The sequence below is a fragment of the Seriola dumerili genome, unplaced genomic scaffold (assembly GCF_002260705.1).
Source record: "Seriola dumerili isolate Sdu_G_001 unplaced genomic scaffold, Sdu_1.0 BDQW01000056.1, whole genome shotgun sequence".
In the NCBI taxonomy this organism is placed as follows: domain Eukaryota; kingdom Metazoa; phylum Chordata; class Actinopteri; order Carangiformes; family Carangidae; genus Seriola; species Seriola dumerili.
The window spans coordinates 5,239,992-5,258,352 of NW_019174311.1; the positions used below are offsets into that span (position 1 = coordinate 5,239,992).

General features: G+C 41.0%; 2 protein-coding genes across 3 annotated transcripts; both read right to left on the reverse strand.

The window, feature by feature from the left end:
* Positions 1–800: 800 nt before the first annotated feature.
* On the reverse strand, positions 801–6,690 carry ppard (peroxisome proliferator activated receptor delta). The gene is made up of 8 exons (XM_022741939.1): positions 6,320–6,690; positions 3,931–4,329; positions 3,689–3,840; positions 3,434–3,572; positions 2,815–3,017; positions 2,390–2,596; positions 2,048–2,291; positions 801–1,283 (listed from the first exon to the last, which is right to left on the reverse strand). Exons 2-8 carry the CDS (start codon positions 4,268–4,270, stop codon positions 1,036–1,038), a joined length of 1,533 nt encoding a protein of 510 aa, XP_022597660.1. The 5' UTR covers positions 4,271–4,329; positions 6,320–6,690; the 3' UTR covers positions 801–1,035.
* Positions 6,691–9,825: 3,135 nt separating this feature from the next.
* On the reverse strand, positions 9,826–18,267 carry def6 (DEF6, guanine nucleotide exchange factor). 2 transcript variants are annotated; one of them, XM_022741629.1, is made up of 12 exons: positions 18,038–18,267; positions 16,286–16,426; positions 15,993–16,178; positions 14,877–15,104; positions 14,630–14,776; positions 13,369–13,431; positions 13,145–13,253; positions 12,762–13,060; positions 12,498–12,664; positions 11,880–12,078; positions 11,070–11,160; positions 9,826–10,533 (listed from the first exon to the last, which is right to left on the reverse strand). In XM_022741629.1, exons 1-12 carry the CDS (start codon positions 18,131–18,133, stop codon positions 10,337–10,339), a joined length of 1,923 nt encoding a protein of 640 aa, XP_022597350.1. In that variant the 5' UTR covers positions 18,134–18,267; the 3' UTR covers positions 9,826–10,336. The 2 variants fall into 2 exon arrangements, with proteins under 2 accessions (XP_022597350.1, XP_022597351.1); XM_022741630.1 differs by lacking the exon at positions 13,369–13,431.
* Between the last annotated feature and the right edge of the window lie 94 nt (positions 18,268–18,361).

Here is an 18,361-nt window from a genome sequence, read left to right on the forward strand (position 1 = left end):
GAAAAAACTAAGAAAAACCTTAAAATGGCAAGTTCATAATAATTTGCAGATTAAAAAAAAAAGAAAAAAGAAAGAAAAACATGCTGTCCCTTGTACTTCAATGGGTCATGCGTTAATAGTGTCAGCTTCAGAAACTTAATCTATGCAGCATAGTCCATTAGTTACCACTTGGGTAGATGGCTTTAAGACAGAACCTAAATAACTTGGATCTCCACATTTATTGCAAAATGGAAATGGTATTGCACAGACAGCTGCATTGAGAGAGCTCTACACTGCTGGAGCCAGCCCAGTTTGTGTTCTATAAACCAAATGGCAAAGAAAGCGGTCATTGATGATGATTATGATGATGATGATGATGATGATGATGATTATAAAGATGTAAACAAAACCCAATTTGTGCATCTTCAGCTTCACCCAAAGTCCGAGAACAATCACTCTACCAAAGACATTGGCATCATAAGAAACTCTTGCAAAGTACAAACTGACAGCTCAACTCAACTATGCCATTGGTGTGAGAACATGAAATGCTTTCCCTTTACAGCAAGACACAGGCGAGGTGAGTGAGGAGAAGCTCTCTCTAGATGCTGCTCTGGGGTCAGCTTTGCTATTAGGATGAAATAGGAGCAGCCTTGGTGAGAAAACATATCATTCTCTCTGTTAAGTGACCGTTGTGGGAAACTAGGACTTGCAGCAAATGATTCCAGATGCTCATCTCTCTCTCTCACTCACACACACACACACACGCGCACACACACACACGGGCACACGCACGCACACACGCGCACACACACACACACACACACACACACACAAACACACACACACACACACACACAATTACTGTGCTGAAGGTAATGCTGACATTGTGAAGACTTTGCTGATTGTGTTAGCCCTACCACTTGACTCTGCCTCATCTGCACATGTTACAATCCATGCCCAAACGTGGAACAGTGCTTGTACTGAATGCAGTGTATTATAATAAACGTAAATTAAGTCTGTAACAGTATTGCTAAGAGCAGTCTGTGCTGAAGAACACTAATACATGTCTTTGTAGATCTCCTGTAGTAGAGGGTGGAGCGAGGTCTCAGACTCAGTCTTTTTAATCTTTTGGACAAGCTGAGCGTTCTCAGTAACCAGCTGACGGAGGTCGGCCATCTTCTGCAGCAGCTTTGGGAAGAGGTAGACAGAGTCAGAGTGGTTTGCTTGGAGGTGGAGGTCCAGGGCCTGGAGGATGTTGTCCTGACTCTGCTCCACCTGCTTCACGTTCATTAGCCCGGGACGATCTGGGAGAGCAAGATGGGAGCAAAGGACAGCTCATGATGAGTCACAATTTAAATAAGCAAACAGACAAGTTGAATTTAAGATTTTTAAAGACATTTTTAATACCACATAGGGAGAAATTTAATACCCGCTTCATGATCATACCGACCAACGTATTAAAGAATGGTGGAAAACCAGAAGGGACGATATGGTGATAAGTGAGGACAATAAGTGACAAACCACTTTTTTCACTACTTACTAGCAGTATAGAAGAATAGTTGTTAATGATATAATTAATTGAATTAATGCAACCTGGAAGCGTCATAAGCAGCACAAAATGCAGTGTTAAACCAAAAAAAAAAAAAAAAGATGAATTCATTCGAGTTCATGTTTTTGCCCAATATAAGACAAAGAGCTTCCTCGCAGTAGCACTACTACTACTTTTGTTACAGCCAGCAGCCGTGACGGTTGTTGCCACAGGCCTGATGGTTCTGATTAGAATCCCACAAAAAATGATTGAATATCTTCCTATGTCATAAACATCCCACTTAATTTATACGAGTGCAACGTGTTCTGACAGGCTGTAATCAGATACAAAAACATTTTTAAAACTAACATTACCGCCTATGACAGGCAAGAGGTTATTGTAAATAAAATATAAGACTTTTCAATATCGATTAAGGCCTTTTTTTTTGAGGGAACTGAATTCTGAAAAACTTTTCAAGACCTGGAGATATCCTGAACATAACACGCATCATCATACTAAACAAGAAAACCCTGCTCTCACCTCCACAGAGAATAATGGCAGCAACAAACAGGGCCAGGTCGCTGTCATCCAGCTCCAGAGCATTAAACTTGACAGCAAACTCAAACTTGGGCTCCATGATCTCACTGAAGGGCTTTCTTAAACTGCGCAGGAACTCCCTAGTAACAAAGCCTTTCCCATTGGCCACCAAGAGTCCATCTTTGTTCATGAGAGATGGCAGCATGGCAAAAATAGCCTCATGCACACCATATTTCAGCAAAGTAACCTGCAGAAAGCACAAGGACAATTGTACATTAGCATCTTCCTAAACAGCCACATACAAATCAAGTTACTGTACGGCACACTGAGGAGACGGTGACTCACCTGGTCATTAAGGAAGAGGTCCACAAACCCTGGAATGCACTTGGCAAACTCGGTGAGCTCTCGCACGGTCTCCACCGTAGTGCACTGGCAGCGGTAGAACACATGGACCCCGATCTCCTTGGTCAGGGGTGCACCTGGAAGTAACTGGCTCCACACCAAACCACTTTCTGCTTTCCAGAGTGTGTCCACATCGTAGATCACAAATGGCTAAAAGGGGGACAAAACAATACAGTTCTCTTGAATAAATATCTGTAACTGCGAAGACTTAGAGCTAGAGTTAGCCTGGTGTTGCATTCTGAAGGGTAAGGTACACAGGATTATCACAGTGTAAGAATGGAGTATATATTAACAGGGACTTTTAAGTTAGACTGACTAAAACAATCATGTATGATGTATTACTTTAGAGTGAGAGAGTGAGAATGTACCGAGGTGCTGCTGGTTTTGCCTGACAGGATGCTGCGGGCCCTCTTCTTGGTCATACTGAGGTTCTTCAGGTAGGCTGTGTTCACTTGTTTGGCCAAGGTCTTCAGGTCAGAGCCACCTGGTTTGCCAAGGTTCAGTTCCTCTGCAAGGAGGCCTGCCACCAGCTTCTTCCTCTCCGCCTCAGGCATACGTCCATATCGGATCGCTAGGCAAACATACAGACACATGCTGGTTTTATTTTGAGTGGATGTTCCAGGAGTAGCTTGCTTTTGTGAATCTTGATGTTCATTAAATTCTTGAAACTCAAGAACTAACTGTCAACTAACAGTGTGCAACAACATGTGCTATGCCTGAAAATCTGTGTTACCTTTCACCCTCCAGCACCAAATTATGCAAAGGAGATTAGAAAGGATTTGAAATAAATGAGCAGATTTGTTACTCACTTCAGGTTTGATAAAACTCTTCTAAGCCCAACCCGTGTCAGTTCATCACTTTTTCATTCAAGTCTTAAGATTTGTAAAAAAAACAAAAAAAAAAAAAAGAAAAAGAAAAAAAAGAAAAAAGAAAAAGCTTTCATCTTGTTCTTTCTTTCTTTCTTTCTTTATTCTCTCTCTCTCTCACCATCATGGGACATTCCCAAAGACAGGCACTTCTGGAAGCGACAGTATTGGCACTTGTTACGATTCTTCTTCTGAATCTTGCAGGAACGCTCGCAGCGCTCATATTCCAGTTTCATGCGCACGGTTCGCCGGAAGAAGCCCTGAGTAAGAAACAGCACAACCAGTTCAGCAACTCATATTGCAATGTACAAAACTACTGGTATCACACTTTATAATCTTACTAAGCCGTTCTGATGTGATACACAAACTGTGTTACCTTGCAACCTTCACAGGCATGCACGCCATAGTGGAAGCCCGAGGCCTTGTCCCCGCAGACCTTACACTCCACACTGATCCCAGACCCTGCGCTGTCTTCGCGGCCAAGACGCAGCTGCTCTGACAACGAAGGCGACGAGGTATGGGACAGGTCTGCATAAAAATATTTCATGAAGATGAAGGCTCAAGAATGATCTGCCGTCTAAATGTCATGTTCCAGTTCAAGTCATAAAAACGTCTTACCTGTGTAGCTGGACGCTGCACTGCTGTTTTGCTTACTGTGATTGTTCTCTTCCTGATCCAGACCCTCTTTCTCTCTCTTCTTCTGGTCCCCTTTCAGGCCTTTAGAGACAGGCACCACCTCCTTCTCGTCCCTGTCCTCCTCATCTTCACTTTCCCTAGCCTTCAACTCTTGCAGGTCTGTCAGCTCTGACACACTCGTCCCCCCACAGCTGTCCGAACCCCCGGACTCTCCCTCCGGTGACGTCCACCTGACATCAGCGGTGTCCTGGGGGGATTTGGGCTCACAGTAGCCGTTCACCCCGTCGTGCTTCTCTGTAGCAGTTTGCTGAAACCCTTCCATGGTTCCTGTTGAAGCTGACTCAGCGGTGCCCCTCCTGTCACGTTGCCATCATAGCTCCACTATTGAAGAACAGATTTTTAAAAAATTTTTTTAAACAAGCAATATTTAATTAAGAATGTGTACTTAACATGGGCATTATATTAAGAACAATGAACACCTCTTAATCACACATTGTCTACCTTGTTATTAAAACCAGCATGTGAGTGGTTAACAACCCGATTCCAGTGACCTGTCTCCAGCCAAACTGAGCATGAAGCTTGTCATAACACGTTGCAGAGCCAAAATGCTTCCCTGTTTTTTATGTAAGCACGATGGTAAAAAATCATATCTTGTGTGGCTATTTAGTGTCAGGTTTAGTCTATCACTTGTAATTTAAATGAGTGCATTTACTAATCTTTGACATTATGTATATTTATGTGTCCTTTCCCAAGTCTGTCCAGTACTACTGGTTGTGTTTGAGGAACCAGCGAATGTCCTTGATGGTAATAGGCTTATGACATGATATACACTTGCAGTAGAGCCATGCTTGGATTACCCATAAGGCAAGCTGTACAGACAAGCAAGGGCCCCCCACCATTAAGAGCCCTGAACAAAGGCAATCCTGAAACATCTTTTTAATCTGGGTGGGGGATATGACTAACATCCTCTATTATGGTATAATGTGATTTCATATTCTGATCTCAATATATATCACAATGTAGTACATTTACTGCAATATCAACAGAGAGGTCATTGGCCCAATACAGCAAATGTATAATCAAGATACTTCATTACACTGTATGTAAAAATCATATAAAAATCCAATATAGGCAAAAAAGCAGGTCTGTTCATTGATTTGAAAAAAGATTACAAGATAAACTTCACCTGGAAACGCTGATTTCATATCAGGCATTCAGGCATCACATTCAAAAAAAGTTTCTGGAGAATGTAATTATTTTAAATAGTCGTTTTTTTCTCTGTCATGTCTCTCAGGTTTTGTTGTGTTCACGTGATTGTTGTGAATTAACGATTGTGTGACAATTCACTACTTGACAGGTCTCTCTCATCTCATCTTAAGAGACTTCATGGGTAAATAAATCAAACAATTTATAATATATATATATGTATCACCCACCCAATCTCTAATCAGAATATGTGTCTGTGAGGCTAAAACCAAACTTTAAAAAAACCGCAACACAGGCCTGGACAGAAAACAAAGCCACATTCCTACTACAACACAAGATTCCAATCCACACCACTGTATTGGTCTGCCATTAGTGTATCTTTAACATTTCAGTCTGTTCTCCACTATCTTAAAAAGTAAACTTTGCCTCTTTTGCAGCTTGCAGACATCTGTATTATTGTTTGCCTCAGCTCCATGGTAGGGTGCACAGTGTACTTGGTGGGTGCTTTAAGGGGACAGTGTGCATGCACTATGTACACACTGGGCAGTGTTGATCGCCAGTGGAGGCGGTGGGGGAGAGGGCTTTGGGGGTGGGGGTTGCATTTTTGCCCCGGGGCCCCCTAGTGGATTAATCCGCCCGTGAATGTAGCTGTGCCCTGACAAACACCCACAGAGACTACTTATTATTAGACATTTATTACTGTTTTCAGAATGAACACTGTCGTTTCAAGATGGCCCAAAGTGGTAAGAAGTCTAAACTGAGTCCTCTCAACATTTCAGGAAAAAGAGAAACAAACAAAAAAAACACCTGGGGTTAGGACTGTTAAGACTTGTCATCCAGGAGACAACCTGTCACACTGGTTCTCTGAAATCTCTCCTAACATTACTGTGAATTTTACCAGTCACTACAACTGGACACGAGCATTTGAGAAATTAAGTTAAATGGCTTCCGTCAAACTTTTTTACTGCCAGAGGAAACAATATAAGACGTATAACTGAGTGGCGTTAGCCTGTCAGTCGGCCGTCGAAGAGTGCGGTACGGCTAGCTAACTCAGCTAGTTAGCTACTAACCTTGGATGTTGACTACCACTAGCTGTTAGCGTGGCTGACCCACATTCCCGTGTGTGCCTTCAATAAACGTTAGCTGGCTCGCCAAGTTAGCTTACCTCTCCCGATAGTGCTGCTGGTTCAGAAGATTTTTACGTTACAGAAAACTGCCAACGGGCTACAACGAGTAAGCAGCGAAAACAGTCCCGAGTCCCGTCCAGGATCGATCGGATCGGCTGTTGACAAGTTGAGTGAAGTCACCACCACCACCAGCAGCAGCAGGAGTGAGCTAGCGGCAGGAGCTAACACCAGACTGCTAACATAAACTTAGACCGATTCAGGCCTTCATGTAGCGGCCGAGCTGACACATCGCTGAGCGCCAGAGAGCAGAAAGACAGTGTGGTCACTTTTTGTCGGCCACCATATCACATGCAGATAAGCATAGTTAACTGATAATCCCTCCCCGACTCTCTCCTTGCTGCTAGCTTTACTTTGCTGTGCTTTGCTTTGCTTTGCTTCACTGCCCCCTCTCCTCCTCCTCGTCACATGCCAGGACACAGCGGCCCCCCCCCCGACCACAACACACAAAATTCACAGGAACCGGCACACAATTCTCTGACTGAGGAGTCAAGGTCTCTTTTATTTTGCCCTGTTGTTTTTCTGGATTTTTCACATAGTGCAATGACAAGTATTATTGGTATTTTGCTATACATATATATATATATATATATATATTTATATATATATATATAAATACCAGTATATCGACCTACTGTAAATAACTTTTTACTTACATTAACTGCTCAATATTTTTCTTGTACCACTTTTATTCTTGTTTACTTAAAGTAATAGTCATGTATATACTGTATGTACAGATACATTGTATGTTGTACATTTGTTGTTGCTAAATGCATCTATTTTTCTCCTGCTTGCTTGTACACACTATCCTTTTACTTATCTTTTACCTAACTCTATGCATGCATCTATTTTTCAACCACTTGCTTGTGCATCAGTCATTTACTTATCTCTGTACAGATTTGTTGTCCTTGTGTTTGCTGTATGTCCATGAGTATCTTCCTGAACATTGTTTTTGGTACTGTGTGTGAGTACACCAAGAAACCAGAGTCACATTCTTTGTACGTGCAAATATACATATTGGGCCAGTAAAGCTGATTCTGATTCTGACGTTCAAGGCCTAAGACTGACACAATAAATATACAGTACAGTGGAGTAGCACAAAAATCTGGCCTTGTATGCAGCCTCAGTGTCTCCCCTTCCCCTTTTATTACATGCATTGTCACAAGTAAACACCTTCATCTCTACTGGTTATTAATTTATAATATTAATCAATAACACGTGTTTAAGTCTGCACAAGTTGAAATCTCAGCATATATCAGCCCCCTCTTCTCATCTTAATGTAATTACTATGTGAAGAGATTTTACAATATTACAGAACATTACACTATATCACTGGTACTATACAAGAACACATAAAAAGACATATAATTGAATTAACACCTCCATGACAGTGTCAACAAAAACTGAACATTATAGTCAACAAACATACAAGTAGACTTTATGGCAGAACTAACTCTAATCAACTAATTGAATTAAGCTGTACAAGTGTACCTAATAAAATGGCCACTGACTGTATATCTCCCACTGTGTTTAGGTCTTCATTATACCCAAATGTAGACATCCATCTTACTCTGGTCTTAAACTGCAAAAGAATTACTGCATTACCGACATTTACTGCCACCGTAAAGGAAGTGATCCCAGAGTGTACGATATCAATTTATGCATATAATGAATATTAGATTATACATTTAAATAAATAAATAAAAAACCTGAGATTAAGATTCAATCACGATGACCAACTATTTTAAACACATTAGTCACTTGACAAGAACTTTACATTTATAACATCTCAGACCCGCCATACAAACATACATTACTATTTGGAGATTTTTCCTGTTTTTTCTAATCTGCTACATGGACATTTTACTCTTGAGTGCTCTGATACGACACAGCTTTTTGTGCTATCAACCATATTTGAAATAGAAATAGAAAGATAGCCTACATCAATTAGAGAAAAAAATATTTGTAAATATTTGTAATTTTGGCTGTATGAATACAATAGAATTGACTGAACTAGTCGGATAGAGGTGGGGTGCATGGTTTTCGCAACATGTTGGAGAAGCAGTTTTTATTAATCTAATTTCATTGTAGCTAAATTTCAAATACTGAGACTCAGGGTCACTGTGCAGCATAACAATATGTTTAATTGTAAGTTAGCTTGGCAGTCAATATTAAACCACTGTATCAATGGATGTAATAAGAGCCTCTGAGGGAAACTGTGATTTCTTACAACTCTGGTGGTTCCAGTTTTTTTTTATTGGGTATGATAACATTATAGGAACCCAAACTAGCTGCTGAGATCTGAGAATGCTGTAACATCCCTGTAACTAGACTGTGGGCAACAAGCAGCTGCTTTTATGACTGGATCTTGAGGACCTCTATTGAAGAGAAATCCAGGTTTAAGACTTTTATTATTTCCTGCTGCTAAATACATTTCTGTGTAAATAAAAATAATCCATTCACTGGACGGGGGGGGGGGGGGGGGGGGGGGGGGGGGGGGTCACTATAGTTCCAGCAGCAGGTTGATCTGGCCATGATATTTACATTAAATCAATTTATTTACAAAGAAAACATCTGCATTCATAATTATATGAATTTATAAGTGCTGCTACACCAAAAATATAATTTTCTTAAGAAACGAGAAAGTTAAAAACTACATGTTTTGTAATTCTGTTACTGTGATATAATTTTAAAAAGAAACAAAAGTCAAATGTTTTCATATACTTTATCTAGAAAATAAGTATAAAATGTCTCTTTGCAACACATGATGGTCTATTAATACTCTTTATTTATCCATTGGTTAATACTTGTGTTTCTCTTTGATATTGAAACTTTGAAACTTTAAGTAACTTACCTCATATGAGTTATTGTAAAGGAAAGTGATGCTGTTTCATGCTGACGAAAATTCAAAGTAGACCAAAAAAACAACTTAAAAAAGTTTGTTAATACGGAAAGATCAGACAGAGCATGGTGGGACTTTTTTTTTTTTTTTTTTTTAAACAGTTATGGACGATAAACATCTCTCCAGCCTACGTGTAGTTTGTGCAGTTTGTCAGGTGATGTCTCTGTTCACCCGTGTGAGCCAAAGGTTTCATCAGTGGGAGGCATCGAATTAGTCAGTGATGACACATTTCAATTTTGAATAAATGAGGTAGACTCAAATTCAAACTAAAGCGGACGTGCGGTTTGCAACTTCAGCGCTGTTGGCTTCAACTTCTTCCACTGGGGTCTCTGGAATTTATGTCACAGCTGTTTTATGACACGTCTACTTAGTTAACAAAAGCTTATTCAGATCAGCCATTCATAGTGTAATGTATCACTTCAGATTTTAGTGAAAGTTGCACGTCAGTTAACACACAGTAAAGAAAACAGCAGAAATCTGGTTATGGCATTAATTCACTCTTTTATTTACACTTATGTTAAATGACAATAGAAACAGGAAGCGCACTGAGAGTCTCTCTCTTCCCCTCCCTCCCTCCCTCCCTCTCTCTCTCTGTCTTTCTCTTTCCTGTTTGTGTGCAGTGATACTTTTAGACTGAAATTGAAGTAAACTCTAATACTGAACCAACTTTTCTCACCAAAAAGTCAAGCTGCACCACACGACACAAAATATATGTGAAATTGAAAAATCGTTCTCCCTATATTACAGAGCTAAATAAATGAGCTTCCTTTAAACACGGACTAACTTTGTACTTTCAGCTTCTCTTACAGCTCATTCTCTTTGCACTGAGGTATCGTTTATGTCCAGAGGCGGCCTCACACAGGTTGCAGTCAAAGCATTAGTTTAGCAATGAATCCTGCAAACGCAACTTCTCACTAACATGTTTTTAAGCTGTTGCTGTCTGTGAAATGAGGTCAGTAAAATCAACATTTAACAAAAAGTGGTAGTACTGTAAATTCAGTTTTAGGTGTTGATGTCCCACTGTTTTCACATATTGTTCACATATTAGACGGTCGCCTCTGGCCCTGACCTGGTCAGCCTCTCTGGTTCACGTTTTTTAGGGGATGTCCATGTCTCCGTTAGAGGCATGGGAGTGGCGTTTTTCTAAATCACACCCAGCTCTGTTTTCAACGTTTTCTTTGCTCTCCTCATCCTGATCCTCTGATCCTGATCTCCTTCTGAGACGCAGCCCGGGATCTCTCTGCGTCGGGATCTGGAAGGACGAGAAAGAGCTTCCTAACGACGGTCTCTTCTCTGAAAACAAGGAAAGTAACGACAAAATACTTCAGAAAAAAAAGTCCATGTTTACAGCAGACAATTTAAATCAGAGCTACGTCTGTGGACAGATGGATTGGTCAAAAGATAAAGAATCAAGTTTATATTTAATTTATATCTAAAAGGGTATGAAATATAAAAATACTTTATTTTGTCTCTAGTGAGAAAGAGACAAAGAGTAGAATAATCACAGTCTCTACGAAAAAGGGTGTGAACTAATCTTTAAATGAATCAATGTTAAATATCAACCCAACCACAGCGATGGAATTTTACACTGACATTTAGTAACCTTCAGTTCATTCATGGGAAATAATTCAAATGTTGACAGCAACATAAAACAAAAATAAGTATTCTTTATCCACACAGTATTAGGTTTTATTATCATACAGCTGTCAAGAGTTTGCATGACCTCTGCCGGTGTGATACACTGACTGAAAGGTGAAAAAAAATATCTTTAAATCCATGTTTGTCATGTGTCATAATGCACCATCTCGTGGTGCAGGTGAGACACGTACCGCCTGGTCCGATTGGTCGCATCAGTCTGTTCATCTGGACGTTCCAGTGTTTGACGTTGGTGCTCGCTTGGCGAAGTTTCCTCTGCGCAGCCTGTCGGAGAAAAAGAGCTCCTCATGAAATCCTGTGTGTCACACAAGTAGCAGCTACTGATAAATAAACAAACTGATGCTGAAACATGTCGGCTGATTTGTAAATAAAAATCACAGATCGGGCTTTGCAACCAACTTAAAGTAAATGTTAGAAAATAAGTAACTTTTCATATTGAAGTTACAAAGTTCTTTGATATGAAAGAACAGTCCATCCTGTGCCTGTGATGCTATTACATTGAAAAAGTAGATGGAATAAATCAGACAAAGTCCTAAAAGGACGGACTAACCCCATAACAGAACTTGTTGATAACCGTGGTTCTGCTTGGAATTTGAAACCAGTGAACTGTTTTGTATGACAGGACACGATAGCTTTGGGTTTTGTCTCATTAATGTCTGTGTTACGCTGCATATTGTAATGTGTCTTGTCTGTAACTACATATTGTAAAAAAGGTTTTTAAAACAGAACTGGATCATGCGCAATTAAATAAAAGTGAACCCATATGACAAAAATCAAGTTAACTGAATAAATAACAGTAATACAGTAGAGGCTTTAAATGAAAACAGAAGGATATTATTGTCTTAATGTTTTATTTCAGACATCACACAGGATCTACAACAAGCAACAACTTTCAATTTCCACTAAGACATGAATTACTTGTATTCAATTAAATGTAGTTCTCCTTATTTTACTGTGCAGTCAGTGAGATTTCTGGTTCTTACCACGACATCCTGGTCAACCCTGTGCCGGTTGGCACGAACCTCCTCCAGCTGCCTCTGTGCCTCATCCAAGGCTCGAGACTTGGCCTCCATTTCCTGCTTCAGCTCCTGCTTCTCCCGCTGTGTCTTCAGGATGTACTCCTCCTGTTCTTCCTGCAGGGACATCAGTGCCTTCATCTTCTCCTCCTCCTCAGCCAGTAACCTGGACACAACAGAGAACATGAAAAAAAAAAAAGATTTTCTAGACACCAAGCTGTTTAAGATATTTATAGAGCATTTCAGGCATTAGAGAAAAGATGCACAGGGTAAGGTGTTTCCAGATTTACGTGATCAATTTGTCAGAAAAATCTAACTTGAAAATTTTGAGAGAGGCAAAAACAGCAACACGTCAGGTCTGGCTGGTGGCAACATTTAACAACTTCCTCTGCTGGCAACTCAACTTCCTCAGGAACATAACGCAACATAAACTCTTTTCAGCAGCTGAGCTGTCTGCACACACAAGAGCCTCCCTACTTACAGCTAACACATCATTATTTGCAAACAAATAACTTCTTATCGTGCTGTGAAATGTTTGTAGATCTCTATTTGTGTCCTGGGCGGAGATAAGTGACTTCACTCTACCCTGCTTGAGCGTAGCGGAAGGCCTCCTCGTCCAGCCTGGCTTTGATCTCCTGCTGCAGCGCCTCCTCCAAACGCTTCTGCATCTCCTCCAGCTCCTGGATCCTCTTCCTCTGCCTCTCTGCTTCCTCCTCTTTCAGAGCCATCTCTGCCTGCATACTGACCCGGGCCTTGACACACACGGCAAGAGAGCAAAGGGATGAACGGTTGCATGTTTCTGCTTCTGGATTCAAACTCTTTTTTTTCCTTCTTTGCCTCCACACTCACCTCCTCAGCCTCTCGCAGCTGGACCTCCAGGGCCTGCTGGAGCTGCTCATGCTGCTGGCGCCTCCTCTGCTCGTCCTGCTCCAGGAGGGCCTGAGCCTGCTTCTGCGCCTCCTTCAGGAGCTCCAGCTCCGCCAGCTTACGCTCCCGTTCCTCCTGCAGGGCCCGCAGCCTCTGCAGCTCCTCCTCCTTGGCCTGCCGTCTCTTCTCCCGCTGCTCACGCTGTTCGCGCCGCTTCAGCTTCAGATCTTTATGGAGGGACGTTTTCCCCTCCACGTGCAGCCTGATAGCTGTTTGAATGGCTGTGGAGAAGATATTGTTTAATCTGTTGATATCAAAATTAATCTTTTGAGATTGATCAGTGGTCAATACCAGTCTCCTCTGACCTGTAGTCCACTCCTGTCTCTGTTTGGTGTCTGAGGCGCTCATTTCATAAGTCTTGGAGAGGGTTTTAAGACAAAACATGCACCTCTTCCCATCTCGGTCTGGGAGCACCTGTTCAACAACAATAAATATCCCTTCATCATACACTGATTTTTCTTTTTTACATTTGCTGTGACCATTTCTGTAATAAACAGTGGTGAGGAGAAAAAAGAAACAGTGAACTCACTGGGAAAAGGACGTTTTTGATCCATTTTGAACGACCAAACAATATTTGATCATCGTCTACTTCCTATAATAAAGCATGATTTTAGAATGATTGTTTGTTTTGCTGTGGAGTAACACATGGTGCAATGTGTAGTGCTCTTGCTGGAAAAAGGCAGAACTTGACCAGATGCTTTTTTGTAAATGTGCTCAGTTTGGTACCATGTAGCATTGATGGGCTAATAATTGACTCAGTGTTCACATCAGAAGACACCAAAGCAGCCCGAGGAACAATCGCTCTATTTCAGCTCTGTTCGCCTTCGCATTCAGAGCGGCTCATTCATGAGAGTGAGGATCTTCAGCTCTGTGAGATTTGTGAGGAAATGTATAATCTGATTGTGAATCTGAAAAAGACAACCCTCAGTTTCCTACTGCTTCGCTGGTTCCCAACCGTTTTTTGGTTACGACACCTAAATATGAAACAGCATCCACTGTACTTGTGGACTGTATGAAAATCATAAGTAGGGAGGGGTATTCAGAAACAGAAGAGCGAGTTATTTATGTATTTTCTCTTTATTATCTCTTTTGCTGAAGGGAGGTGTTATTACTTTTTTGATGCGTCATTTGTTGTAATTCTACAGCCTGTCCCTTCTTCACTTATTCTGCATTGTAACAGAGAGCAGCACAACGTCACAGTAAAATGTGTCACAGAAATTAAATGTGTCATATAAAGTGACAGTGACAGCTTTAAGGTGAAAATACAGATTGGCAGGAATACTGGTGTTGGTATTGGCAAGGTTTTAAGGTTTACACTGGAGGTCATATTCTTAAATTCTTTGTGCGCTTTAAGTTGCTTATGTCACAATAAAATTTCCTCTTAGTCAAGGGAGGGGTCCAAAGAAGTATAAGTATATTTAAGATGGTATATTTTCATACAGACTCTTGTGGCTCCTCATGACATTGCATGTGTACAGGCTGTGTTTCATTTTAATGTTTTGGGGCGATTATTCGAGATAAAGTTTTCCATCAATTCACAGGAGAAACCAGCGAATATTAAAAAAAAAAAAAAAAATCTGTGAACCATCTTGTGAACCTTTCTGCTTCATCTTGCAACACCTTGGGGAAGTCCCCGCCCCCAGGTTGGGAACTGCTACAAAACAAAGTAAATAAGCAGCATGTATTTCTTTCCTGGACAAACTGACAGTGAATTCGTTGTTATTAAAAGCCACAGGTCCTTCCAGTGTTAAGTGTTTAGCTTTGCAAGACGATCATCTCCAGCTGCTTACCTCCACGCAGCAGTTCCCATCCAGAGCTATGTTGCCCTGGCACTCCTTGCGGTCCTCCCCGGTGTAGTAGGACAAGTTGCTTGGCCTTAAGGTGAACCAGCGCTCCTTCCAGTTTCTCCTTAGCTGGCCTTTTTTCCACAGATAACCCTGCATGCACCCAAAGCAACACACACATACTGTCACCACCAAAGAGAGGAGCATGTTGGAAACCAAAACACAGACTTCTGGTGGCGGAGGGTTCTCCTACCTCTTTGAGGACATCACCAACTATCTCCCTATATACTTCCTCTATAGCCATGCTGACTATGCTTTTATCAATTCCTTTGGTTAGCTTTCCTGTGTTCATCATCTGCAGAAAAACCCAAACAGTGATGCCACTCTGCTGCACTGAGTCCTGGGAGAAGAAGTCCTCCAATTCAACACAGTTGAACTCAATACTCATAGCCATGCAGACCTTCTTGAGGAGGTACTCCACCTAAAGAGAAAAAGGAACCAAACGTCTTGAAGGTGAGAACTAATATGATTCATTTCAACTACCTGTTTGTTGTATTATCATAAAGGGAGGAAGAGAGATTCTTTTTTCTTTTACTACAGTTGTGGAGCTTTTCACAATAGATTGTTTGTTGACTGATCAAATCAGAGGACTCTGAGAATTAAAGATCAGATTCAACAGTGCTGTCCTTTGTAGAGGACTTTTATTCATGTTTTTTCTTAATTAAACCTACTTCAGTAACAGTATTTATGACACTGTGGTACATATTGTACCACAGGTTTTTCGTACAGTGGTCAGCGTGTGAAGCCAAAATACTAAAATAAAACTGGATAATGTTTTCTTCAACCCAGTATGATAGAAACTACTCTGCCCTTGAAATTTAGGGCTTTCTCTTGGCAGCGTCTGTGAAAAACACTTGACAGGAAACCAAAACGAGAGTTTGCAAGTGAGAAACAAGCCCACACTGCTGCACAAAAAGAGCACCGTGTTCCATGATGGCAAGAAATAAGGTTTCAGCTGGGGTGTACTTAGTGATTGTAAATGATCCAACACCATTTTTAGGTCCCAGATTACCGACTACAGTCTTAACAACAGAGCACAGTAACTTAAAACATTCATGTGGCTAAATTTAGAAACAAGCAGCCACGATCAACTCTGACTTCAAGATGTACAAAGTTGTTTGTTTATGTGATCTTACAACAGAATTCTTTTTTTTTCAGTCTAATTATGTCTTGAATAACAAGTACTACTTCATATTCCCAAGTAAATATATTATTTTTATGAGAAATCAGATATGCTTTGTGATTGTAACTGTAGTGAGTTAGTGCGAGGAAAGTCCTCTAAGTCTAAATATATTGTAGTTGAACCCACCTCATCAGGGACCATCACCAGAGGGTATTTGTCCTCAGACAGAAAATTAAAAAGGCACCAGAGCCGAAAAGCATCCTTCTCTGGCAGAACAGTGCTGCTGTTTTTGTCAGTCTGGTAGTTTTTCTTCGCCGTAAGAGTCCAACAGAGCTCATCTACGTTTTCCTTATTAAAAGAGCCTTCAACAACCTACAAACAAGAAAATGTAGAGACTGAAACAAAGCTTTAGCAGCCTCATTGACTTCAGAGCATTAGTTTGGTGAAACCAAAAGAGCATGTAGTTGTGTTTTTATCACCTTATCCAGGATGTATTTGTTGAGATAAGGCATATAACCCTGACTGGAAACTGGGCCATCATCATCATCCCTAAAGTGCTCCTCCAAGGCAACTGGGTCATGTGGGATAGAGAGGACTGTGCACAGGTTGTGGGACAATACCTGAGAAATCACAATGTACAGGACAAACATATTTAAAACTGTAGCACTGATATTCTAAATCCATATGTAGAACACAGATGAATCAAATCAGCCATAATGACATGAATGTGATGTTACACTACGGCCAAAGCTAAATAACCTTCTGTATTTGTAGTGGACAGTTGCAAACAAACTCAAAATTAATTTCTGTTGAATCATATTTTTCTAATAATAATGTTTGCAAAAAAAAAAAAGGTGACTGGAGTCAGCAAGATACGGTAATAGAAACTGCATGGTGAACATTTTCAGATACCATATTTAAACTGATAAAGAAAAAAGTCAAAAGTCAGTCAATTGTACAACACCTTTTACACAGGTTAGTGCGGCTCAAAGTGTTTCACAGGTGAATGACTAACAAGACCGTGTAAAGACAAAAATATAGAAAAGCTTGAAAAATGTGAAAACACATGAGAAAAGAAAAAATGAATAACGGGCGTTAAAACGAAGATGAAAATCAAATATCCATAAGACACAGTAGAAAGTCAGATTACATTATTAACTATAAATAACACCATATACTGTATGCAATCAGTGAAAGGTGTAACTGTTTCAAAGGGGATTCTATCTAAATAAACCTCAAATTCTTTAGCTTTTACTTCAACTGAGAGCTTACAGCGTCCTCACATATGTATTGCATGTTATCAGACAATCTGTCTCCGTGTTGAGCCATAACCACATCCTGTCTCTGGTCTCCAGTACACTACAACATCTGTCAGTTCTGAGGCCACGACATGCAAACTGCTGCGAGCGTGTCTTAAGAACATAGTGCCTGTACAGAGGCTGCATGCATGAGAGGGATAAGCCTAGTCATGAGGCTGACTCGCTGTGAGCCAGGAACGGCAGGCAACACATCGCAGGAACGTGGAGGTGGCTCGAAATGGAGTCTGATCCACACCAAGACTAAGTGACATAATGATGAGAGCAACAAGAATACAGCCCTGTGGCAAGAGACAACAATCACCAACATGTTTCCACTTTGTCCTTGCTCTCACTGTAACAATGTTCTTTTGACGTACACAGGCTCATGTTGTGAACATACTCTATTCAACAGGCTGTTCTCTGGGCAGGTCCAGTGCCAGAGGACCCTTTGCACTACATGCTGGTACGTCGAGGCCCAGAGTAAGCACAGCTTTGCGATGAGGGCTCCCATTCATATACAGACTGAGAGCAAACTGTTACTCTGGTGCTCTTGCCAGACAGAGGTGCATATTGTGCCCTCTTTCAGCAGTGAAAGCATTTTACTCGAAATATAGGGAACAAATTTGTTCCTTGTTAAACAGAATGTAGTTTTAAAAAACTGTTCACACAGGAAATATTGAGGATGATAAGACTGTGCACACCCGTATTTCCTGGAGTACAGAATCAAATATGACAAAGATTAATGAATTTGTGACATTTAGTTCGCTGAGCACTTCAATAATAATTCATAACTCATCTTCCTCATAGCGAGTCCACGTGATGGAACGTGAATTGAGGTAGGAAACGAGGCAGTAGAGTAAAATAGTGACTGAATTCTCAGGCAAAAAAACTTTACTTAAGTCCCATCTTCCAGGTAGAGGACCCACCACTCACCTTCAGCTGAGACTTGGACACCTTACCGCTCTTCTCCAGATCCAGGGCTGTGAAGCCGTACCAAATGGACTTGAGCAGCTCAGATCGCAGATCCATTTCTGCAACAGTGTTACTTCTTCTACGTCTCTTCTTCTTCCCTCTGCTGTTGACATGGGCCCCTGGGTGACAGGCAGACACCCACACAGTGTTGCTGCTGTCAGACAGGCATGGGGCTTTACCATTCTGCTGGCAGCGACACCTGCTGGATGTACTCGGTCACTGACAGAGTGGGAGTGTCCTATTGTTTACATTCTCTCACCCTGGAAGGAGTTTGAATACAAAAAC

Coding starts and splice junctions, on each gene's coding strand:
- ppard (XM_022741939.1), bottom strand. CDS start 4,270: ATGGAAGGGTTTCAGCAAACTGCTACAGAGAAGCACGACGGGGTGAAC. Junction 3,573..3,688: donor ATGCCTGTGAAGGTTGCAAG/GTAACACAGTTT, acceptor TTTCTTACTCAG/GGCTTCTTCCGGCGAACCGT. Junction 1,284..2,047: donor TGCCATTATTCTCTGTGGAG/GTGAGAGCAGGG, acceptor TTGCTCTCCCAG/ATCGTCCCGGGCTAATGAAC.
- def6 (XM_022741629.1), bottom strand. CDS start 18,133: ATGGATCTGCGATCTGAGCTGCTCAAGTCCATTTGGTACGGCTTCACA. Junction 13,432..14,629: donor ATGGGAACTGCTGCGTGGAG/GTAAGCAGCTGG, acceptor GCTTTATTATAG/GAAGTAGACGATGATCAAAT. Junction 10,534..11,069: donor GCGACCAATCGGACCAGGCG/GTACGTGTCTCA, acceptor CCTTGTTTTCAG/AGAAGAGACCGTCGTTAGGA.